The sequence below is a fragment of the Dipodomys spectabilis genome, unplaced genomic scaffold, assembly GCF_019054845.1.
Source record: "Dipodomys spectabilis isolate Male_0828 unplaced genomic scaffold, ASM1905484v1 ptg000225l, whole genome shotgun sequence".
In the NCBI taxonomy this organism is placed as follows: Eukaryota; Metazoa; Chordata; class Mammalia; order Rodentia; family Heteromyidae; genus Dipodomys; species Dipodomys spectabilis.
Genome location: NW_024870902.1, coordinates 4,586,160 through 4,611,990, shown reverse-complemented (window position 1 = coordinate 4,611,990; position 25,831 = coordinate 4,586,160). Strand labels below are relative to the sequence as shown.

General features: G+C 39.0%; 1 protein-coding gene across 4 annotated transcripts in view; it reads left to right on the top strand.

The window, feature by feature from the left end:
• Positions 1–17,358: 17,358 nt before the first annotated feature.
• Positions 17,359–25,831, top strand: part of Ank2 (ankyrin 2) — a 238,274-nt gene continuing 229,801 nt past the window's right edge. For all 4 annotated transcript variants that reach the window (XM_042697574.1, XM_042697572.1, XM_042697573.1 and 1 more), the window contains exon 1: positions 17,359–17,545. In XM_042697574.1, coding sequence (XP_042553508.1) covers positions 17,417–17,545 — 129 coding nt within the window. In that variant the 5' untranslated portion in view covers positions 17,359–17,416. The remainder of the gene's footprint in view (positions 17,546–25,831) is intronic.

Here is a 25,831-nt window from a genome sequence, read left to right as displayed (position 1 = left end):
GAAGACCTTGTCAGAATATGACTCCGCTGATGACTCTCCTTCTTCCATTTGAATGAGTTCTCTATACAAATGGGCCCTAGGTTCCTTTATCTGTTAGGATTTATTGATTCAGAAGATAATTGATTGGTCACCAGAGCCAATGAAACCTCAAAGAGACAGCGTTTTAAGTGAGATAGAAGAGCCCTTCTCTCTGACATGAAATAAACACAAGATGATCTGGGGCTGGTTCAAGATATCACAGACACAGGAACCCGAGGCTACGAAACCAGGGTCCTTCTATCTTGTTTCTCTACGTGGTCACTGTGACACTTCTGCATAGCCTGAGCTAACCGCTCAAGCCCTGGACATCATGGTTATCAGAGAAGGAATGTGGAGAGGAGGGGACTTTGAATGCCTTGTCTTTAATACTTCCAGAGTTTACAACGAATCCCTTTAAAATCTCCTGCTGTTTGTTATATAATTACACGACCACATTTGTCTTCAGATGATGCATGTGCATGCGTGTATTATTATTGCTTTCCGACGTTGAGCCAACTCTGTTACACTATTCATGCAAATAGGTTTCTGGAAGGCCAGCCCTTTCCATCTTTTTTTGTAAATCTGTCTTCCTATATCTACTCATTACATTTTAGTTTCTGGTATTTTAACATATGCCTTGGGCCAAACCAATAGCAATTGTTTGCAAGGCAATCAGAAACCATCTTATTTGGCCTGAAGGGGACTAATTTTCAATAACCGAGAGAATAGATGGAAATGCCTGTAGAGAAATCAGAACACTGCAGATACTTGCAGTAATTATGTTTGTTTCCACCAAGCTAAATTTCTAATTTGGGTTAATCATTAGCTCAAGGAAAAAAAATCCAAAATAGCCAAAGATATGGTATCATATGAGATTTATTCTGAATATAGAAGACTGCTTCAACAATTGAAAGTCAGTTAAGGTAACCCATTACATCAATAGTATGAAGAAAAAAATCCTATGGTCATATACATAGTGTAGGAAAAAACATTTGACAAGATCTAATACTTTCTAAATTGTTGTTTTGGGTGATGCATAAGATCAAAGCCAGAGTCATTGGCATGCTAGGCAAACTCTCTACAGCTAAACTATACCTTCAGTTCCCAACACATATTTTCCATTAAAAAAGAAAACAATAATAAATAAGCAACATAGAGGAACTTCCTTCACTTGTTCCATAGTATCAATGATAAACCTATACAAAAACCTTGCCCAACATTGAGAAATTGATTGCTTTCAGCAGTTTTCTTTCATCACTCCTGTTCTACCTACACCATACTGGAAAATTAGCGTGGTGAAGCTATTTTGTATGATTCTGTAATGTATGCATGATACTAGGAATTGGTCAAAATCTATACAACTGCACAACATTAGGAATGAACCCTAATAGAAACTTGAGACCTTAGTTAATTAAAAACAAAACAAAAAATGTTGGGTGCTGGTGCCTCACCTCTGTGCTTGTAACTATGCAGGAGGCTGAGATCAGAAGATCATAGTTTCTGCCTGGGCAGAAAATTAACCAGCAAAATACCAGACTGGAGTCATGGCTCAAATGGTTGAGTACAAGCTGAGAGTATGTAAGCCAGTCAAGCAAGTGAGAGGCCCCAAATTCAAGTGCTAGTATAAGGAATAAAAACATTTTCTACATTCCAGAGATAACTACAGATAATATATAGATGCAGTTCTTTTGAACTGCATCTATACAAATTGGATCATAAATGACAGGGGTTTTGTTTTTAATTTTTTTTGTTTTGCCAGTCATGAGTTTGACGCAGGGCCTGTGCACTGTCCCTGAGCTTTTCTGCTCAAGTCTAGCCCTCTACTACTTTGAGCCACAGTTTCACTTCTGGTTCTTGGGTGGTTCATTGGACGTAAGAGTCTCATGGAATTCCCTACCTGGGCTGGCTTCAAACCACGATCCTCAGATCTCAGCCTCCTGAGCAGTTAGGATTACAGGTATGAGCCACCAGTGCCTCGCTAAGTTTTCGTTTTCTTTTCATTACATTTTTAGTGCTGAAGAGCCAGCATTGATGAAACGCAGAGATACTATTTCTTCTACTATGAAAACATAATATTCTTAGCGTCTCCAGGAAATTCAATATGGCCTCCAAGGACAGGGTCAAATTCTAGCCAGTGGTGGTGCTGACTGGACAGCAGAGAGCATTTTTTTAAAAAAAATCATCAGCATTCTTTCTGCTTTTCTTAGTCAGCAGCAAAGCACACGTGCTCATGCATTTCTCTGTCTGTGAGATGAACTTCCCATACAGACAGAGTGGTACACACGCAGATCCTGACGCAGGAAAGATCAGAGTCATTCGCTTCTGGTCAGGAGAGGGGAGCAAAAAGAAGCCAAGGTCCAAAGAGAAAACCAGGGAGCAAAGAGAAGCCAGAGCACAAAGGCTTTGGAATTGTTGCTCAGTTCGGTGAGCTCATCAGAATTGCTCAGGCATTTCTTAAGGAGCAACACTGATAATCAGAAATGAGTGGAAGAGGATTGCAGTAGTTGGGAGAGATGTTTTCGACTTGGTGGAGGGAAACAGTGGTAGTGGGTACAGAGAAGAGACACATTTTAGTAGAAAAATGAACACGATTCAGGGTTAGATTGAATACAGCCACTTGCCAGTTTGGGGCTGGATTTTACTCATGGAAATGGGGGTTCTGTTCACATTAATGAGGCTCTCGGGTGGAAAAACATCACTGGGAGGGAAAAATCCAGATGGATATATCAGGTAGATAGAGCTAGAGCTAGAGATGCTGCTTGTTTGGCACTGATAGGAGGCTGAAAGTCATTAGAATTGGTAGAGGGAGAAGAGGGAGCCCCAGAGCTGTTTTGATTATTTGAGTTCTGATGGAAAGGAGTCTAAAAAGGTGAAGGGTAAGACTAGGAGAAATGTGAGCTCTAGAATTAAGAAAGTTTTAAAAGAAGACAAAATGTTCAATGTGAGAGTAGTGTTAAAGGTCAACTAATAGGAGATGAATGATATTTGTCTGGATCACAGGAAGGCCACTAGGAGTTTTAGTAAGCTATTTCCAGGTGTCTTGAACCACATTACCTAGACTGAACTTCACAATATAACAGAATTTCTAGGACATTCTTCTCTTTCTTCTTTTTCCCTTTGTGTGGATCCTGCAGCTGACTTTATGTTTTACATCCCTCCATTCTCCCAAGTTTTCACCCCCCTCCACCCCATGCCAATGTAATTTTTCTCTTTTCTCTAGGTCCAAAGGAAAATATGGCAGGCAGGAAACGAAATAAAAGAAAAGGCGAATGCAACATTGTGTAATTTTGTAGTGTTCTTCTAGAATCACTTTCCTCCCTTGTTACTTTCCCGAATTTATTTACCTTTGCCTACTTACAAAAGAATCAATATATATTTGGTGGTATTGGGACTTGAACTCTGAGCCTACAGCCATGAAAACTACATACTCTGTCACTGAGCAATATCTCCCAGTGGCCTCCCCGCAAATATTTCAAATATTTCATCCACTTCACATAAGTGAAATTTTTGTTTACTCCTGGTATACCAAAATCATTGGTGGAGCTTTTGCAATTTATCCAGAATACAGAATAAAATTGGCATTAAAGTGGAACTTGCATATCATGATGCAGCTTGTGTCAAGATACCTGGAAAAATTTTCAACCTCTTTCACTTTTTTTTTCATAAAAGCCATGCAAGAAAAAAAGTGGCATTAAATGCAATGAAATGAATGCTTAAATGGCCAAGAATTGAATTTGATGGATTCCAGAGTATAAAAACATCCATTTAAAAATAGTTTCCCAACATCATCTGAGGTGGAAAAAATAACTTATACGGTCAAAGCTCATAGAATTCACAAACTGTATAGACCATGATAATGACGATTTGCCTTGTGAAAGTTAAAATGTGTTTGTGAGTCTAACTATATTCTACAATACTGTGAAATTTATGTAATCACCTAATCTCAATTAAAGAAAAAAAGTGAGAGAAAGTACGGGTTCAAATGGGTGACAATGTTGTCAGACACTTTGTACTCATATAATGTTTTGTAAAATGAGAAATTCTCTGTACAACTACTTAAATAAAAAATTAAAAGATAAAAATAGTTTCCCAAGACTGAAAATTTAAGTGAAAATGGTTTTTGAAACCACACACACACACACACACACACACACACACACACACACACGAGGTAGAAATAGAAAGTATTCAGTTTCAGATCAGCATGGGAAAGCTACCAAGATCTATCTAAAAAATTCAAGCCAAATGTGGTGGCACATTAAAGTATAAAGAGACCCCAAAGTTTGGATTTGATAAGTACTAGACAGTCTCAGAAGCCGGTTTGGTGTAAACACTTTTTTTTTTTTTCTGCATTACCATCTTCCAGCACTTCCTTTGTTGTCAATAGTAAGCTTAGCAAGTGTGTCAGCTTTTGTTCACTTATGGAAGAGGAGCAGCGAGTTCAAGCTCACAGAACTGTGTGATTCCGCTGTGATCACGTGACCTTTGGACTCAGGGCATGATGGCCCGAGAGTATAATATAGCAGAAGGGCTTATCTAGTGGCTGGGAAGCAAAAAAGACAGAGGAGGAGGCTGGGGTCTGGATGCCCCCTACCCCAGGGCTGCTCCCAGGGATCTAGCGAACCCCGCTAAGAGTACTGCTCAAATGTTTTCGCAGGGTATAACTATCTATGTACGTATAGGTATTGAGCTATAGGTTATCTATCATCTGTCGATATCTATATCTATTTTCTAGCTTTCAGGTTCTTTAGGTGAAATGGCTCTAGTGGTTTTCTGCAACTAGCTGTTGGGGTTTTGTATATGATCTTGACATAGGCATGGTGGAAATTCTGGACTGGAAAATAAGGAGAAAACAAAAGTAGATTATTTTACTTCTTAACATGTCTTTTCTTTTCTTTTCTTTTTGAGGGGGGGGGTGGTCCGGTCGTGGGGCCCGAACTCTGGGCCTGGGCGCTGTCCCTCAGCTCTTCAGCTCAAGGCTAGCGCTCTACCACTTGAGCCACAGCGCCACTTCTGGCCTTTTCTGTTTATGTGGTGCTGAGGAATTGAACCCAGGGCCTTGAGCATGCAAGGCAAGCGCTCTACCACTGAGCCACCTTCCCCGCCTGAGAAAATCTTTCTTATCTCTTGCAAAAGAGAAAAATATGCAGTGAACAACAACAACAAAAATTAGATCTGTAGCAAGCACTCAAGTAGTCCCTGTAAGCCTTATAAAAAAAATCATATGTTGGAGCAACGAGATTTTTATCTTTCTTCCAGCAGAGGGCTATGAACTTCCATTAATTTCTAAGAACACACATGATAATCAATTTATGTAATTTTATTTCTGTGGCTTTCAGATATTTTCTTAGCAATAGATCCTTTCCTGTAAGCAAAGTTTTACTTATGTAAGGAAGAGACGCAGGACCTTGTCTAAATAGAAAGGGACCCAGCACTGTTATATTGGAAGGTCCACTGAGATGTAGAGGGTAATGGAAATTCTCTGCTTGGTCACATCCAAAAATGCTCTTCCAAAATGACAGTCAGCTTTTCCTGAGCAGACTTGCAAATATTCTTCCTTCTGTCAAAGTCCTAATGCTGACACTGCAAGGGAAATGTAGAAGCAAAATGATCTTTGAGTTATGAAAATTCCTGTTCCTGGATTTTTGCCTTCTTTTGCAGTCGTAGGTGTAATTCTAACCATCTTGTGGTTTTATGTGTTTCTTTGTTTTTTTTTTTTATTTTTTATTTAGAGGAAAGGTGGCATTTTGTCTCACTCATATGGATTAAAAAAAAGATACTTCTTTTGGTGGATTTTCTCCACAATCTTTTGTACATTTGTCAAACTAACAGACGGGTAGGCTGTGTGTTCCTATATTTATCTCTGTAACTGGGCCAGCTTCTGCCCTTTGCAGATTTTAAAGATCAATTATGGGAGTGAAAAAAAATATTCTATCACCCGCCTGCTTATCACTTTGCCTTGGTAATAATCTATTTGTAAAAGAACTTACTACAGAACCTTTCATTGGGGGTTATGCCTACTTGGAAGGCAAATGGTGATTGTTCTTTGTTTTAGTTTTTTTCTACTCAAAACAAAGCCTTTGTGATATGATCCTTTATTTTGAGTGAGACAGTCTTAATTTGTGATACTGAAGTCATTAAAGTCATGTGGCTATAAAGAGCTTGTAGGCCTAGTTTCTCATGGGCACGTACCTATTCACTGATTTTAAGGGTCCTTCTATAGTGTCAGAAGTTTGTTAGATTTGATTTTACAGCCTAAAGAAATGTGACCTTATTAATGATGTTGATTGCCCAAAGAAAATAGCATTCTCTTCCCCTACAGTCTATTTTTGGGAGGGTCTATTTTTTTCTGTTTTCTTTCTTTTCGTCTCTTTTTTCCTTCCTTCCTTCCTTCCTTCCTTCCTTCCTTCCTTCCTTCTTTCCTTCTTTCCTTCCTTCCTTCCTTCCTTCCTTCCTTCCTTCCTTCCTTCCTTCCTTCCTTCCTTCCTTCCTTCCTTCCTTTCTGTGCTGATACTGGGGCCTGGGCACTGTTCCTTACTTTTTTTGCTCAAGGCTAGCATTCTACCACTTGACCATACCTATATTTCTGGTGCTTTGGTGGTTAATTGGAGAAGAACTCAAATGGCTTTTCTTTCTTGCTATTGTTTCTAACATATTTATAAGATGATTTTTTTTGTTGCTTTGTATGTCCCTCCCCCACGGTCTAACCCGTTTTCACTGTATTTGATGTTGGTGTAATTTGGGGAGGGGAAAGGAAAAAAACAAATTGTTTTAATAGGGATACAGGTGGACCCATTGCAACAATGAGATGTACAAGACATTATGTTAAAAAAAGAACTTTACAACTTTGCGGGGGGAGGGGGTGGGAGATGGGAAGGGATGGGAAGGGGAAACAAAGGAGGAGGCAACAATGCTTGATAAGAAATGTACTCATTACCTTGCTCATGTAATTGTAACCCCTCTGTATGGTATTTTCACAATAAAAAAACTTATTCATAGAAAAAAAGTTTCTTATATTTGTGTGCCCAGGCTGGCTTTAAACAAGTGGTCCTTAGTTCTTAGCCTCCTGAGTAGCTAAGATTAAAGGTGTGAGCTCCCAGCACCCTGCTGGAGGTGTCTTTCTTACTCTTAGTTCATCTATCCTGTTCCAGTTTTGTGAGTTTCTCCCTCACCCCTTTTATACGTATGTTTCTTTGGCAGAACAATAGTAAACAGCAGCTGTTCCTTACTAAACACTTACAGGACGTTTTACCCAGGCTATTATTTGCTTGGTACTGTTAGGTCAACATTGCTAGTTCACTCATTTATGGAAACAGTGATCACAGCCAGCAAAGAACAGTGATTCGCCCAATACGAGTTAAGATTCAAAACCCAAACTTAAGACTTGTACTATGCACAGTTTTATTTCATAACAAAGTCAAAACTTATTCTATCCATTAATAAAACTATGGTTCATTTTTTTTTCACAGGGGAAACAGACACAGTTTGTATAGGCTTGTTGACAGAGCTTCTGTTCTGTTTTCCAATAAATTAGAGAGGAAAATAACTTATTTTCTGAGAAGACATAGGAATGAAAGCTGATTGAATCCCTGGATTTAAAAGCAAAGTGAAGAACACTATTGATATTTTTACTTCACCAATTTAGATGGATTAAATGTTGTCCAAAGTTTCTAAACCATCAAATTTGTTTTTTCATGTAAAGTTTTACAGTTTGTGAAAAGAAATTCTTTTATATTCTTTCCATTACCTCATACCTGTTAAATTCAGGTGACAATTTTGAATTCTTTTTTTTTTTTGGGTTCAGTTGTGGGGCCTGAAATCTGGGCCTGGGCGCTGTCCCTCAGCTCTTCAGCTCAAGGCTAGTGCTCTACCACTTGAGTCACAGCGCCACTTCTGGCTTTTTTTGCTTATGTGGTGCTGAGGAATTGAACCCAGGACCTCATGCATGCAAGGCAAGCACTCTACCACTGAGCTCTCTTCCCAGCCCCACAATTTTGAATTCTTAAAGGGTTAAGGCTGCAATTTTCTATAAAGATTTATTACCTCACACATACATTGAGATATTAATTGTATCAGATTTATTGGTTAAAAGTGAAACTGCAGAAGAGTTTTGTGTTCATTAAAAAATAAAGCATTAAGCAGGAAGCTGATGGTTCATGTCTGTAATCCTAGCTACTCAGGAGGCTGAGATCTGAGGATTGTGGTTCAAAGCCAGCCTGGGCAGGAATGTCCTTGAGACTCATCAAAAAGCAGGAAGTAAAGCTGTAGCTCAATAGATAGAGCACTCTCCTGAGCAAAATGCTCAAGGACAGCACTCAAGCCTCTGTCCTTCAGGGTCAGGTGAGTATGGAAGGTGGGCTGTACATCTTGTGTAGACATTGGCTTCTGCCTTTTACTCAGGAAGTTTTGAAAATGGAAATTCATTTGCTACTTCAACCTCTCTGCTACATTGTCTCCACTCATTCCATTTTCCTTCACTTTTGCTTAATAATTCCTTACAGTTATGTCAGCTTTTTAAGATGTTATTTATATTTCATCCAATATTTTGGGTAGTAATGTTGTTTAAATAGCCTGACTCTTAATGGCTGGAAAAACACATTGTGCATGTAGGTGCTTGCATTTTGAGTATTGATCTTCTTTAGAAGTAAAATCAGCACCATTTCACAGTGAAAGACCAAACACGCCTTTCAATGACAACATAATTTCCCAAAGAAACTTCATTTAATTTTATACCTTGGTTCTCGTATTTATGGGACATGGTTTAGAAAGAGTAGGTATAAAATAAAAATTTGGGGCATGCTTCAAATAATAAATAAAACATGCCTACCAATTGTTTTTGTTGTTTTGTTTTGGTTGGTCGTGGGGCTTGAACTCAGGTCCTGGTTCGATCTCTGAGCTTTGGTGCTCCAGGCTACCATGCTACCATTTGAGCCACAGTTTCACTTCTGGTTTTCTGGTGGTTAATTGGAGATGAGAATCTCAGAGACTTCACTGCTCTGGCTGGCTTTGAACTGCAGTCCTCAGATCACAGCCTCCTGAGTAGCTAGGATTACAGGCCTGAGCCACCAGAACCTGGCCCAATATGTTTTGTGTGGGCTAATTAAACACGGTCATAAGACAAAGAACTTCTTGTGTCTAATGGGAAAGGAAGGAGAGTGGAGCATGTAAGTCCTCTCTGTATCTATGTGTAGGGAAGACAATTTCAATGGGCTAGCACCCCAAGGCAGTAATAATCCAGATGCTGACATTATCATAAGTCATTATATCCACACCAACCCAAAGTCATTTATACCAGGTAAAAGGTGACCAGATGGTGCCACTTCAGCTTTCTGGTAGCAACAAGGCAGCAATGAAGGGTTGGGCTTTGGAGTGATTATGTTATTGAAACAACATGTTTTATACAAGTCTTCTATTTATTGAAGTATCCACTGTGCAGAGACTCTACTGGGCATAGCATTGATTGTTAGGATGACTAAAACACTCTTCATGTCTACATCTTAATGATAAGGAATTTGGATTAAAAAACAAGAGGCCTGAAACATCTCCCACTTATCTGATACTTGATCTTCAGCAGCTCGGGATATATTCTTAGTACTACTTTACTGTTATCCTATTGCCCACTTTTTTCAAAATAATGAAATCCATGCTTTTTGCTAATTATATATTAACCTGGAATGAATCATAAATATTTAAGATATGCATGACTTGAAGTTGAAGTCCCATAAAGAATAACAATCACTGGGCACCAGTGGCTCATATCTGTCATCCTTGCTACTCAGGAGACTGAGATCTGAAGATTGCAGTTCGAAGCCAATCCAGGCGAGAAAGTTCAGAGACTCTGATTTCCAATTTAACACCATCAAAAAGCCAGAAGGAGAGCTGTGGCTCAAGTGGTAGAGAGCCACCTTGAGTGAAAAAGCTATAGAACAGTGTTTAGGCCCTGAGTTCAAGTGTCAGTATCAACACAATAAGTAAGGACTTACATACATACATAGAAAATAAAAATAATAGTGAAAACTAGCTTTTTACCAAGACAAAGAAAATCCTTTGCAAATCATTTAAGACATGACAATCTATCCAAATAACAGTATTAACTCACATTTAATGAATTCAAAACTTTCAAGTATTGATTATACCCTTCTCTTCCCTCCCAGAAAAATTGTTTGAGTTACTGAAATTATTACCATGTAACTTCTTGAGTAAAATCACACTCTTAAAAAAACAACAAAACTCTCCTTATGGGAAAGACAGAAGTATAGAACAGTCTTAAAATCTTCATGACTAACAATTTTTTTTGTTCATCATGGGGCTTGAACTCAGGGCCTGGGCGCTGTCCCTGAGCTCCTTTGCTCAATGCTAGTGCTCTACTACTCTGAGCCACAGTGTCATTTCTGGATTTCAGGTGTTTAATTGGAGATAAGAGTCTCACCAAATTCCTGCCCAGGCTGGCCTTAACCCACAATCCTCAGATCTCACCCTTCTGATTAGCTAGGATTACAGGTGTGAGCCACCAGCACCCAGCTGACTAAGAATCCTGAGATACATCTTAACTTCAATTCAGTTATTTTGAATGGATCAAAGCAAAAGAATTAAGAAATACACACCAAAGCCAGATGCTAATGGCTCATGCTTATAATCTTAGCTATTCAGTAGGCTGATATCTGAGGACTGTGGTTCAAGACCAGCCCAGGCAAGAAAGTCTGTGAGACACTTATCTCTGATGAACTACTAGAAAACTAGAAATGGAGCTGTCGCTCCAAGTGGTAGAGTGCTAGCCTTGAAAAAAGAGCTCAGAGATGATGCCCAGGCCCTGAGTTCAAACCCTCCAACCAACCAAATTATAAAAAGAAAAGAAAAAGAAAAGCAAGAAATACACACCAGAGATTTTATGGGAAGCTGTTACAAACCTAAAGAACATTTTATATGTGCTCTTAAACACAGCAGGATCTTCAATATCCTTTGAAGTTAATGTTTAAGTCATTTTATAGGTTATGAGGCTTTCTTATCCGAAGCTAATACATTTTTTGGGGGGAAAATAATTGTGAGCCAAAGAATAGGACGTCATTTATCAGAAGAGAGAAGTCCTGAGGAGACTTTTGAAGATATTTATAAGTCTTTTGAAACTCGAGACCAGGCATTTAAAGACTTTGAAGCAGCTTTTTGTTCACGATCAGAATATTAGCTGTTCTAATCACTGCAGATTGTAAAGTGACCGTGATGTCTTAGGAAGTCTGAAATAACCAGCAAAGGCTGCATTTTTAGCACTGTGATGGAGACACATCCCTAACTCTCTACGACTGGTTCATAGTAGGCCTTCTAGAAACATATTTCATTTAAAGATAGCATATAGTTAGCTCTATAGCAGTGAGCTGGGCGGGCAGGGGAAAGTGTTTATTTTTTAACAAAGAATATTTTATTTATTTTTCCATAGAGTATTTTAAAAGGAAAATGGCGAGTCTTTTCAGTCTAACAGTAAAAGAGAGAGGGACAAAAAAAAATGACTGTATCGTGGCAAGTTTTCTGGCTTCTAAGTGAATTTGTTCCTCTATTTCCTGTCAAAACTCAGTCCAGAACTCAACTGAATAAAGACGCTGTAGTGACGAGGTATTATTCTGTTAGAAGTTTCTTACCATGAGCCAATGCAGCCCCTCTTTTTTCCAGAAGCGAGGCTGTGGCATACTCAATGTTCTCTGAGGTTCGAGCTTTGCGGATAGCTGAATAGGATGTTTTGGGGTGGAGGTAGGAGGCTGTAGGAATGTGTAGGTTGTGTCTTAAAAAAAAGCTTGTGTGTGTGTGTGTGTGTGTGTGTGTGTGTGTGTGTGTGTTTGGCTTTTTGGGCTCAAGGCTGGAGCTCTACCACTTTGGCCACACCTCCACGTCTGGTTTTCTGCTGGTTAGTTGGAGATAAGAGTTTCTTGGATCTGTCTACCTAGGCTGCCTTTGAATCATGATGGTCATATTTCAAGCCTTCTGGGTACCTAGGACTGTTGGCATGAGCCACTAGCACCTGTCTAGAATCCTCTTTTCCTTCCAAATGGTGACTTTTCCAACTCGACCTTCTCTATGACCCCCACCCCGCTCCTGCCCCAGATCACCTTCACGGTCTGCTTGAAGGAAAGTGTGTGGTGACAGAGTAGAACTACTTACATCCTATATTTTTGTGGCTTTACTGCTTTCTACCAGGGGACCTCCAGAGGAAAGCTTTTTTCTCCCTGTCTCCTTGCTGTTGTGACTAGGTAGCAAATTTTCTGTGACATTTCAACTTGTTTAGAGCTAGTTTCAGAAGGAAGGAAATAGGGGCTGGCTCCTGCTTCTTCATTCTAGCCTCTGGCCACTGCCTGTGTTGTCTTGAAACAGAGTCCTTGCTTATTTCACTTAGAAGGAAAGCAACCCTTGGGGCATTTGTGATTTTTAACTAAATCATTACCTTACAGAAACATTACTACCCAAAGAAAAGTCAGATCTATTGTATTACGAGCGAGCACCGCTTTGGTAATTGCACACTCTCAAATTGGCTTTTGAGGTTGGCCTCAGAAACAAATGGAAGGCGATATTCCATTGGCGTCACCCGTTCACTTTGCTTTGTTTTACTTGGATGGTTCATTAGTCTCAGAAACTGCACAATATGTCAGCTATGGATTAACACCATGCATTTGATGAGAATGAACTCTTGGCTCATGGCCAGCTCAAGTGAGCATATTTGTTGTTGAAGTTCTGATTAGGTGATGTTTTTACTACTGTGTAGTTCGATTGCTTCCCCCCCCTCTCCCCTACTTACCACCCACACCCCGTGTGTGGTGGAGGGATAATATATGCTGTTCAAATTGTAGAGATGCTTTTTCTGGGTGGGGCTGAGAGAGAGAGAGAGAGAGAGAGAGAGAGAGAGAGAGAGACAGAGACAGAGACAGAGACAGAGACAGAGACAGAGACAGAGACAGAGACAGAGAGGGAGGGAGAATTCAGTTGAATATGGCTAGCTCAGTTATTTTCTAACACTGCCCTGACGGATGCCTGATGTCTGCAGAGGAATTTCTTTGGATTCTGATCAATGGAGCGCTGACCAGGGAGGAGAGCAAATGGCCAGATTTTCTCCTGTCTTATAATGAAGCGTGCCCGCTGAAGGACAATGTATCCATCCCGGTTCTCAGAGTTGAAATGTAAATGACAGTGAGTTTCTCACTTTTGAAGGCAGATGCAAGCTTGACCTAATGTTGATCAGGATGCTTTGTGGAAGGAGTCAGCTTTGGTTACAAATTCCAAACTCAGCCAGTATTAAATCTCTGCTGGAAATGTGATGGGAAGATCCCTTTCCATGTTGAGTCTGTCTCATTTAAATGGCTGTCAGCTCCTGGGACTGGACCCTAGTGCCCTGTCTGTGCAGAGGGCAGCTGGTGAGTGTGTGTTGCTCTTTCTTAACTGATACTGAGATTGTGTGTGTGTGTGTGTGTGTGTGTGTGTGTGTGTGTGTGTGTGTTTGTGTTTTTCTGGGACCGTAGGAAAAAGTAAGCAGCACCTGCGTACAAGCAGGAATGGTTTTAAGAGATCCTCAAGAGCCCACTCTGGAGAGTTAGTTGTAGAGGAACAAAAGTTATCACTGTGTGTGATCTGTCTCGATGTCTGCAGAGGATTAGCGGCTGCTGTTAAGCCAGCTCCTGTGGGAACAAGATGGGTCCTTAATTGGTGATAAGATAAAGGAGAGTAAAACTCAAGAAATGGACTGTGATCACTTTTTAATATTCATACTAGTTGTCTGAGACCTTCAGTTTTATACATTGAATAGTAGAATCCAGTTCTATTTTGGGGGATAGGGGGTTTGAGTGGGTTTCTTCAGTGTTAAGCTGTCCACAAGAAAACGATTAGGATCATTGCCTTTAGTATCCTCATCTGTAAAAAAAACCACAGTGCCTTAGTTTCTCTGTGTCATCTCCCAAAATGCTATGATAAAATATATAGAGGGAAGTGTCATTATTGTTTGTAAGGTTTGGCAAATACAGTTCTTTGTGCTTAGTTAAGTCAGTTGGACAACTGTCTAAATAACTTCTAATTCCTTATCTTTCTTCATGAGACAGTGTGTTAAAGCAAAGAGAACCCTGGAGATTAAGACTGTTAACTATGTCTAATAATTTTTTTTGGTTATACTTCCTGAAGTTTAGAAAATGTGAAATATTCCTGGCATTGGAGAACATAATTAAATTGATACTGTCTAATTTTACAAGTCAGTTTATATTGCGCTTTTAAAGAGCTAAGGCAGGAGACAAATATTTTTTTGACAACAGGAACTGCTCACTTGCTTCTCTTGGTTGTGTTGGTGATTATTTATTTTCCTACAGAGAACTCTGCAAGAGGGAGGGTTCTGTGAGATGTTATAAGCAGATCCTCCATGGAGAAGAGAGAAAGGCTTGTTCAGAAAGAATTCTCGGTCACCTTTCCTGATAAACACACACACACACACACACACACACACACACATGCACACACGCACATAAGTGCATGTGCACACACACAGTAGGAGCCTTAGCCACTTTTCATTGGAACTCATTAAGCTAAGAGACTATCACCCACGAATCAAGTATGACTTTCTTGTTATAAACATTTTTTTTTTTTTGTCGGCCGTGGGGCTTGAACTCTGGGTCTGGAAATTTTTTTTTTTAAATATATAAAACTATCTAGAAGAAAAGGAAATGCCAGATGTCAAGGAGAAGAGCCTGTGTTGCTTTCCAGAACCACCTTTGGTTAATACCGATGGCTAAGACAACACAGAAGTTGCTTCTCTTAATAGTGTGTGTGAGGGGGAAATGTGTATAGTGTTATACTTGCAGCAAGTAATGGCCACTCTGGCTAGCCAGAGAGTACAATCCTTCCAAATCCCAGGAAGCCACCAGGACTAGGTATATTTCTTTTATTCTTTTCTTTTCTTTTGTCTTTTTGTGCCAGTCCTGAGGCTTGAACTTGGGGCCCGGGCACTGTCTCTGAACTTTTTAACTCAAGGCTAGCACTCTACCACTTGAGCAACAGCTCCACTTCCTGCTTTTTTGGTGGTTACTTGGAGATAAGAGTCTCGTAGACTTTACTGACAGAGCTGGCTTTGTACCTCAGTCCTCAGATCTTAGCCTCCTGAGTGGCTAGGATTATAGGTGTAAACCATCAGTAGCTGGTAATGAGGTGTGTTCCTATGTCAATATGCAAAAAAAGACTTCCTGGAGGTGGAAAGTGATTTTTTTTTGTCTATTAATTCTCAGCTGTGTAGGTTCAAGAGGGATGTTATTCCCTGTACATAAGAGAAATTATGTCACTCTCTCTCTCTTTCTTTCTCTACCTTCTGTTGGTTGATGACACCTGGACTGTCATATCACCGACTTAATGCTGGCTTCTCCATGGTGTTGTTTATTCTTTCTTGTGGCCATCTTTGGAATCAGAGGAAGTGTAGATTTTCTGTAATACCACAGAAAGCATACTTCTTGTTTGTGGGACATTTGACTAATCATCCTGCCTTCTTCTTGGTGTAGGTAAGAAAGGAAAATGGTGAATTGTATTTTATCAATTAAAACATGTAGCTTGAATTTTCTTCCCACATAGAATTACTATCTTACTATCTTCATATAATATAGGAAATGAGACTTTATGTTTTTCTTTTATCTAAAAAAAATACCACTTTCTCAGAGACTAGCTTTAATACTCTTTTTGAGGGGGGGTTGCTGATAATGGGACTTGATCTCAAGAACTGTGTGCTGTTCCTTAACTCTTTCACTTAAGACTGATGTTCTACCACTTGAACCATAGCTCCACTTCCAGCTTCTTGATGGTTAATTGGAGATAAGAGTCTCATGGATTTTCCTGCCTGGGTAGCTTTGAACCATGATTCTGAGATCTCAGTTTCTTGTGTATCTAGGATTATAGTCATGAGCTACTGGTTCCTGGCTTTTTTTCCCCTTCTAATAATAGGAGTGATGTTGACTTGGAGTATATCGTTTTACTTTCAATTATTGTAGTAGTCAAAATACAGGCAGGGGTGGGGGAGGGTCTCATGGTACACATTTCTTAGCACACAGTTTTAGGACTGTCTCCAGTGAAGAATGAAAAATCAGGAAGTGAGTGCCACTCTTGGTATTATTTTAGCTCTTGATAAAATTGCGATAAAATTCTGAAAATTTAGCAGGATATTCAGTTGGATTTCTACCAAGAATTGCATCTTCTCGACTTTGAGGTTGTATCTTATGCCTCTCATTCCATCTTCCTACTGGATTATTTGAATAGAACCACCCAGAATTTTTGCTTTGCTTTATCACATTGCTTTTCCATATTTATATAATGTTTTTTGTGGATTACATTTATCAAATGACTTTGGTAATTACAGAGGCATCTAAGAGTTACCTTTCCCACTCTCCTCCCTTATCCTTTTCCTGCTTTTTTTTTTTTTGAACCCCTCCTCTTTCTCCCAGGAAAATCTCCCTGAGCCCCGATTATACCTTACACTCCCGGCTACACAGCTCTTCTGGATTCCTTAGCCTCTTAATGCAGCCTGACGTGGGGTCTGTAAACCACCCAGGGCTGCCTCGGCTCCTCCCAGCTCTTCCCTCATCTGCTCACCCCGATCTTGCCACCCAGGTGGCACGGCGCAACTCCCAACCAACTAGCTGGCGGCTGGCATGGATTCTTTTCTTTTCATGCATCTCCGAGGAGGGGAGAAGGGCTGAGATTTAAAGGGAGGGTGTTCGTGTCAAGTGCAGCTGGTAGCCAGGGGCGGTAGCAGCAGCAGCAGCAGCAGCAGCAAATCCTTCAGTGAGACTGCACCATTTTCTTCTCGCCCTGCATAGAGGTGTGGTAGGAAGAGACGGTCCGCCCTCCACCCCCTGGCAGTTCCACAGAGGTGGCTTCTCCCTGGCTCTCGTTAGAAGACACAGACTGTCTGGAGGAGTCCCCAGAGACCGATCCAACTGGTGATGGGTGTCTAAAGAAGGCTTTTTTTTTTCTCTCTCTCCTCCAACTAGTAGGATGCACGTCTGCACTTGCGTCCACCCAACTGCTGAAGTCTAGGGCTCCGCCTTCCCCGAGAGAACGGGGTTCCGACTGTGGGTGCATACCTATGCTTGGACGTGTGCAGGTGTGCGCTGCCCAGGGGCTCGGCTTAGCACCCGGGTACCTTCTAGGGAAGGATGGGTACCGCAGAGGCTGGAAAGAGATGATGACCTAGCTCGGAAGGGGCGGATTGGATTCTGTAGTGATCGCGTCCTGGCCTGCATCCATTACTCTGCTGAGGGAAGATCACATACATACTTCCATAGCGCTCTTTTTTTTTTTTTTTTAAATTTAAAAAATCACCTGTATTTGCTTGCTGAGGTGTGGAAGCTGATCCTTTGCAATTGCTCCTGCTAATTTGCTCTGGGTTGGTGGGGGGAAAATGGCTCACGCGGCTGCTTCTATTAAAAAAGTTCGAGAGGCTGAATTGGATGAGAAAGAAAAAAATCTGGAGAGAGAGAGGAAAAAACAACGGAAAATCCCCAGAGATCGAATGGAACGGAAAAGAAAGGTATGACTAGTGTTCTTTTAACCCTTCCCTCTCTCCCTATTTCCCTACCTCACCCCCCCCCCCCCCACCCCAAGGAGCATGTGTCTCCCCGAGAACTGTCAACTTCCTCCTCCCCCCTCCCTTCCTCCTTGTTTCCATCCTTTCCCCTGCACCATTTCCAAGTTCTGTTTGTAGCCTAGAGCTCGTGCCTAAATTTTGCTGCATTGGGAGATGTCTGTGCTGGGTGAATTTCCTTGACGTTGATCACGCAAAGCCAAATTATGCATGCACTTCGTTTTTGTTTTCTTCTCCTCTCTTCCCTACCCTACCCCCCTTCCCCCCCTCCCCATCCCCAAATGAAATGTATTCCATCTCAAACTCAGGTGCAGGATCCTTCCAAATTGACACCCTGAGCACTTGTCACAGAAGGAAGGCTTGATTTATGGTTGGAAGGTATTTTCCTCTTCCTGCTCTTCTTTACTATAAGATTATTTTCACAGCACCCATGCACCAAGTGTATGAGTGAGCTAGATCTCTGGTTAGGAAGAAACCCCATAGTGTGCAGGCACTGGGCTTTTGTATTTTAAATTTAATTTTATTTTACCCCTCCTTGAAGGATGGCCCTGTTCTATATGAAAATACACTGTAGATACTGGTGCAGTAGGGCCGTGTCTCTGCATATTTAAAATTCTGATTCCTTTTCCTCTATCATTATTCCTATAATTTACTTTTCAGAAGATGATAACTAAATAGCAAGTCAAGCAAAAGAAGGAAACATCAATTCCCTTTACATTAAGCTACTGAATGCTTGTCTCTTTCTCCACCTGAAAATATTGTTTCCTTTCCCTCCCCCCTTTATCATCCAAGTTGATGGTAATGAAACACTCATTCAGTCAGTCAGCAAGCTGGATCTATGAAGGAAGGAGTTCACTGTGAATGTTTTAATTAACAAAGTAGGTCACTGAAAAAATTCAGAAGGTGATAAATGGCATATTGTATTAGCAGAGCATTAAAAATAGTGGTTTGTACACAAGCTGTTGTTAAACCTAGCTCGGGGATTAGGGAGGCCCCAGGGACCATATGCTGAATAATCCATATACCTTTCTAGTTCTTCCATAAAAGATATGTTTGTTTGTTCCGTTTGGGGTACATTTTTCCTTGCCTTTTTTTTTTTTTTCATTTTGAAAGACACTCAAGGACCTACATTGAATTGCAATCTTATTGCATAGGGATTCATCACATTGCTTTTTCACTACTTATTTCTCCACCGGTTACATCATATAATGGTTATCTATATGCAAATAAAATTATTAGTAAGGAATGATTTTCCCCCTGGGCAAAACTTTAATGCTGTTTGACCTTTACCAGGCCTTGCTTTTTCAAGGGTGATGTTCTATAATATGAAAAGTCTTACTGTTTTTCTTTTTCTTTTTTTCCCCTGTGGAGGTTGGGTTGCTTCTTAATAGCTCCCTCAGTTCTGTTTCTAATCCTTTAAGTAAATATTATTGTGTAAAACACTTTGTATCTCTTTTTAAAATCTTTTGTTCTCCAAAGCATAGTATATTATTTCCTGGGCAGGAGGGCTTGTTCGGCATCTAATTGTGACCTAGAAACTTTGCTTATCTCAAGAACCTTGGGTATACCTGGCAAACTTCCTGACCCCAGTCTGCTTGGTTTCTGTTTTTTTTCTTTCCTGTATTTCATTACACCTGAAAAATTATGTTGCTAAAATGGAAACGTGCCAGTGATTGTTGAGAAATCTCAGTCGTTCAGATGCTGCATTGCTTTAGCTTGATCTGGCAAGATCATTGGTTAGTAGTGTGGTCATATGACAGAATCATCTGATCTTCACATTTGGAGATCATTAATCTGGAGCTAGAGTTAAATTAGAGGAATAAAGGTATAGCTCTATTTGTCCCTGCCCTTTTTCTTTCTTTTTTTCTTTTTTTGCATGTGCATGTATTTCTCTCCTTCCGTTCCAACTGCAGCTACATGTGGTATAACAGATATTTACGCAGCAGCACAAAAAAATACTTGCTGAAAGAGTGGGTGTGTTTTTAAGCTATATAGGTTTTTTGTGGGGATGGGGTACAATTTCTCCCAATCCCATTAGATACATATATGTACTTGACCCAGTTTTCAAATTGGGTTTGAAGGAGGATAAATCTACCGCATTCTTATTTCTTAAGGTCTATAGAGTGGTAGCTCAGGAAGAAGCAAATAGGATGTTTGTCCCCTAGTGGCATTATGGAGCCCCTATCTCCAGAAATTATCATCGTTTATTTTTTTTAATACTGATGCCATTTTGTAGGGAGGACTAGGTGCAGTATACATCATTTTCTTAAGTTTATGTAAAGCTTCTTGACAAATAACATGTTTTCTTTTTTTTAAACTCAGGTTAGATCTGCTCTAATACAGATAAAAGCAACGCTTGAGGGAAAAAAATGCCTGTGTGATTTAGAAAGGATTATTTTATTTTATTTTTGTCCTGGGGCTTCAACTCAAATCTTGGGCACTGTCTCTAGACTTTTATGCTTAAGGAAAGTGCTGTACCACTTGAGCCACAGCTCCACTTCTGGCTTTTTGGCAGTTAGTTGGCAATAAAAGTCTCATGAACTTTCCTGTCTGAACTGGCTTTGAACCTCTACACTCATATCTCAGCCTCTTGAATAGCTAGGATTACAGATGTGAGCCTGGCTTGAAAGAATTTTTTTTAAACCAGGGTATAGGTATTATTTTTAAAACAATTCAGTTAAATAGCCTCATATTTGCACTTTATTTTAGTATTCTTCTGTAAACTGGCTATTGATTCAAAGAATATCAGCCTTATTACTTTTCATTCCATAAAACATTTAAAATTAACTTTAATTATTTGTAAACTTGAATCATCTTGCATGTTTGACTATAACCCTCATGCTGTATTATTGCTGTGATTCCAAAACAACCACTAGTATACAAAATGATCTAATTTAACCTCATTAAAACCAGATTGTATTTACAACACTATATTCAACTTCTATAGACTAAACTATAGATATTAATATTTAAGTTTATATTATACACTAAATGTCCATTGCATCTGTATATACTATGTTGAGCCATAAAAGAAAAGCAAATTGACCATTAAGTTTAGTACTTAATGGTCTAGCAAGTAAATGGATCAAGATTAATATTAGTTGAAACAGACTAATGTGTACTTGTTTGTTTAAAAATATATATCAATCTGGCTTTTTAAAGGAATAAGAAGGTATTTCTAGTTGAGTTATTAGCCTAATATAGTTTACACTATTAAAAAAATTCCAAGTTCTAGGTCTTGTATTAGAATCTAGAATTTTAAATGTAAGAAAAGTGGCAAAAGAAATGCTAAGTGACTTACCATAGTTCTTATAAACTTTTAAGAATTAGTTCTAAAAGTTACTTCAAGCATAAGATTCTTTCCTACCAACCAGTATAATACTCATCAGAACCACATAAAGACAGTTTATGTCTTTCTTGGTATCAAGATACTGGAGAAATCGTTTTATACTATTTAAAAATTTTACACTCTTTAAAATGCTAAGGTTTGTATTTTCTAAAAAACTATTTATGATAATTTATAAAGTACAATTTAAGAAGTACCCATAGAGCACTGTATCAGACATTAATGCACAATGTACTATCTAATCTCAATAATAGTATTATACACTAGATGTTATTCTTTTACTATCAAAAATAAAGAGACAGCTATTTATGGAATTTTAATCACATATAACTTTTGGGTGGTTGACTTGGGCTTTGATTTTGAGTCTTTTGAGCTTTAAAGTTCACTAGGGGAAGAGTATTATGATTTTGTATCAATAATGGAGATGATAATAAATCATTCAATCCACCAAGACTTTCGTTTCCTTACCTCCAGAATCACCCCTCACAGATGAAATAAATTTAAGTACTATGATAATAGACTAACAGTATATTTGAGAGTAAACTGTGTAACTATAAGCTTGTTTCTGTGTAATTGCAGCAACTTATTTTATAGGATTTCTTCTATTAGAAGTCAATTAGAATATTTTGTGAATAATTTTGTAAGGACGGGGGATGAAGGAGAGTGCTGGAGGTGGTGAGTCTGATCAAGGTATTTTTATGTGGTTAGATATGTCAAAATATACTTTCTTTGTGGGGAAGAGGGATGAAAGAGGTGACATTAATCAAGAAGTATCGTATTCACAAACTGACCCGTTGAACTGAAGCCCCTTTGTACAACTCCTTAAAAATAATAAAGTAAATAAATTAAAAAACTCTCCCCTGTGTACAACTAATAAAATAGGTGAAACAAAAAAAATAAGTCTACCCTCCCACCAACAGTGCAGTAGGGTTCCCTTCTGGCCACATCCCCTCCAGCATCTGTTGTTATTAGAGTTCTTGATTATAGCCATTCTAACTGGGGTGAGGTGGAATCTCAGTGTTGTTTTGATTTGCATTTCTTTTATGGCTAGAGAGGTTGAGCATTTCTTCATGTGTTTATCGGCCATTTTTATTTCCTCTTCAGAGAACTGTCTCTTTAAGTCTTTAGCCTACTTATTTACCCAGCAGTTGTTTCTTTGAGGATTTGTTGTGGGGGTTTTAATTTTTTGAGTTCAAAGTATATTTTAGATATGAGGCCCTTGTCTGTTGTATAGCTAGTGAATATCTTCTCCCAATCCATGGGCTTTCTACTGATCTTGCCAGTATGGAGGTTCCTCAAAAGACTCCACATAGAGCTCCCCTATGACCCAGCAATTCCACTTTTGGGCATTTACCCAAATGATCACAAACAAGACCATACTAAAGCTACCAGCACAACTATGTTTACTACAGCATTATTTACCATAGCTAAGATATGGAACCAACCCAGATGCCCCTCAATACATGAATGGATCAAGAAAATGTGGTATATTTATACAATGGATTTCTATGCCTCCAACAGACATTGCCCCATTTGTTAGGAAATGGAAGTACCTGGAAAAAATTATATTAAGTGAAGTAAGCCATGCCCAAAGAAATTTAGGTCCCATGGTTTCCCCTATTTGCAATAACTAGTATATGTCTGGGACAAGTAGAAAAGGTCAAAAGCTATGTACATATGACCAGATAAGATGAAGTTAAGTGAAATGAACCCCAAGATAGGGACACAAGTGGTTTTTTCTTTTTTTCTATTGTTTCTAAGGTATTTATAAGGTACTATGTGATATTTTTTGCTGTTTTGTATGTTCCTACCCCACGGTATAACCCCTGTTTTCACTGTATTTGATGTCAGTCCAATTTGGGAAGGGGAAGGGAAAAAACAAAATGTTTAAATAGTGATACACGTTGACCCATTGCAACAATGAGATGTACAAGACACTGTTGAAAAATGAACTTTACAATTTAGGCAGGGGTGAGGGGTGAGGGGGAGGGAGTGTAGTTGTGGAGGTGGGAGGGAAGGGATGATAGGGAAAAAACAAAGGAGGAGGCAACAATGCTTGATAAGAAATGTACTCACTACCTTGCTCATGTAACTGTAACCCTTCTTACAGTATTTTCACAATAAAAAACTTATTAAAAAATAAGACAACATTTGCTCCATAAATTGTTGCCAATTGCTGCCATGATTAACTATCATGTCACCAATCTTTGTTGCATTTTAATCAAGACCTCAAGATTCACATACATATTTGTATTTATTAAACTAAAAAGTGATTCTGTATGGGATTCAGTAGAAAATAAAAACAATCTTGTTTTTGCAAGTCCTTTTTGTTGAATTCTGCAGAAGTAATTCCAATCAGTTCTTTGCTCTGCTTAAATGTAATATAGTTATTCTCTTCGAGGAAACACGAAGTGCCTTATCACATTTTCCTTGTTCATTTGGTTATTGCATTCATGGAAATAAGAATAATGGAGGTGTCACCTAATTACAAGGACCATGGAGTGATGAAAACAATATATATTTCTCCATTATACATATAACATATAAAATATGCAATATATTATTATATATAAATATGACGGATAAAGGTTTTTGTTGCAAGTTTAAGGGGAAATGTGTTCTATGATTTTGAATTCTGTTTTAAGAATGACATGTACATTCAACAATCCTTACTTTATCCACGGATTTGCTTACCACTGTTTCAGTGATGAGGGGTCAATAATAGACTTTAAATACTCCAGAAAAGCTAACTGTTCCTGAGTTTTTTAACATATATATTTTTTATTGTAAAGATACTGTACAGAGGGGTTCCAGTTACACGAGTAAGGTAATGAGTCCATTTCCTATCGAGCATTGTTACCCCCTCCAGTTTCAAATGGGGCTCATTAAGATGAAATGTTTTACCTGGGCTGTGAATCCCTTTGTGTAGATAACCACATATTGTCCACTCCCCACCCATTATGATACGATATATTACAATTCTGCCACAATGGTTTCAGAGATTTTGTGTTCAGCTAGCCTGTTGTATTGAATAATGACACCAGAGTGCAAGGGTATTGTTGTTGTCAGTTTTGATATGTCATACTTCCTTTAGGTAAAATGGTAAAGGAACAATTAAGATGTTTTGAGATTAAAGACTGCATCCACATAAATTTTATTACAGTCCATTGTTAACCATTGTTTTCTTACTATTGTTAATGCTCCTATTGGAGGAACTAAACTTCAACCTAGATGTACCTATATATAGGAAAAACAAAGTACACATAGTGCTTGGCTCTATACACATTTTGAGGCTTCTGTCCACTAGGGTGTGGGAACATATCCCCCATGGATAATAGGATACAGCCATAAAAGTAAGTTACAGTGGGAAGTGGTGCCAGCTTTCTCTGGTGGTCTGAGTGCCCTGTCCTGTGGGAGAGAGCAGGCAGGCTTCTCATTGCTTCTGTCCTTGTGTCTTCGGTCTGGGGCACTCAGTATCTTGATTCTGCATAGCAGCCCAGTTTAGGAAGCAGTTAGACTTAGTCAAGATCTATGTTGGAGCAAACATTTCTGGGCTCTAAATCAAATATGATGCTGTGATGAAAATGAAAGATCACATCGAAATGGCCTGGAATTATGTTTGCATTCTAGAACTCTCCAAACATGGAAAATTCCAACCAGTATTAAAAAAAATCTATATGAAATAGCCTTTTATTTCCCAGAAATCTCACTAATGCAGGGTAGATAGGTAATGTCTTCAGCTTTATCTGGATGGATGCCAGGCGCATGTCCTAATGCCCACTTTATCAGTGAAAATGTTTTTAAAGGTTTGCTTGGTTTGCTTTTACTATTTGAGTCTAAATAGAAATGTTCAGGCATAGCTATTTAGGTGGGGAAGCTTTCCACAGCATTTGGATGTTGAAGCCATTTTATTCTTCTTTAACATTCCTGGCCAGCCTCTTTCCTTAGCTCAATTCATAAACCCTTTCTTGGCTAGAAAGGGGCCTATACTATTAATGGCGCTCTTGAGCAGCACCATAAATCTGAGTTTAAAATTTTTTTTATTAGTTTTTAATTATAAAGGACTTCTTTCAATTTTTTTTATTAGTTTTTAATTATAAAGGACTTCTTTCAACCACTGAGTGGGTGACTAAATACTAGTTAAGGATTACAGCTGTCAAGTTTGTGTGGTTGTGGCCAAAGTGGTCCTAATTATATGTTTGGAGATAAGTTTTGAAGAAGACTTTTGAGAAAGCAAAAGAAAATATTAACTTAGCAAAGCTACTATTTTGGGGAGAATCTAAAGTTTCATATACAACCCAAACTAATATTTTGTCATTTTTAGTATATTAATCTGAGGTTTTTACATTTTGGTTTATTGTAAAGATGCTGTAGAGAGGGGTTACAGTTACCTGAGTAAGGCAATGAGTACTACATGAGTAAGGCAATGAGTACACTACTTGGAGACCATTGTTACCCCTTCCTTTTTTGTTGTCCTACTATCCCTTCCCTCCCCCACCTTCTACACTCCTCCCCACGCCACACCACCACCAAGTTGTAAAGTTCATTTCCAGTGTAGTGTCCTGTGGGTATCACTGTTGCGATGGTTCATTCTGTGTCCGTGTTTCAGTGTTTTGTTACTCCCCTTCCCCTCGCCAGATTAGACATATGTGTATACAAGATGCAGGGTACCAAAATCAAGTACAGTGACAACAGGGGATATGCCATAGGGGAAAGAACAGACAAAGGAAACAAACAGAAAAAAAGAAATAACATAGTACATTTAAAACAATAACAATAAACACAGACTTCTTGTGTCTATATCTTGGGGTTCATTTCACTTAGCATCACCATATATAGACATATGTACTTAGCTTTTGAACTTTTCAGTTCATCTGATAAGATTT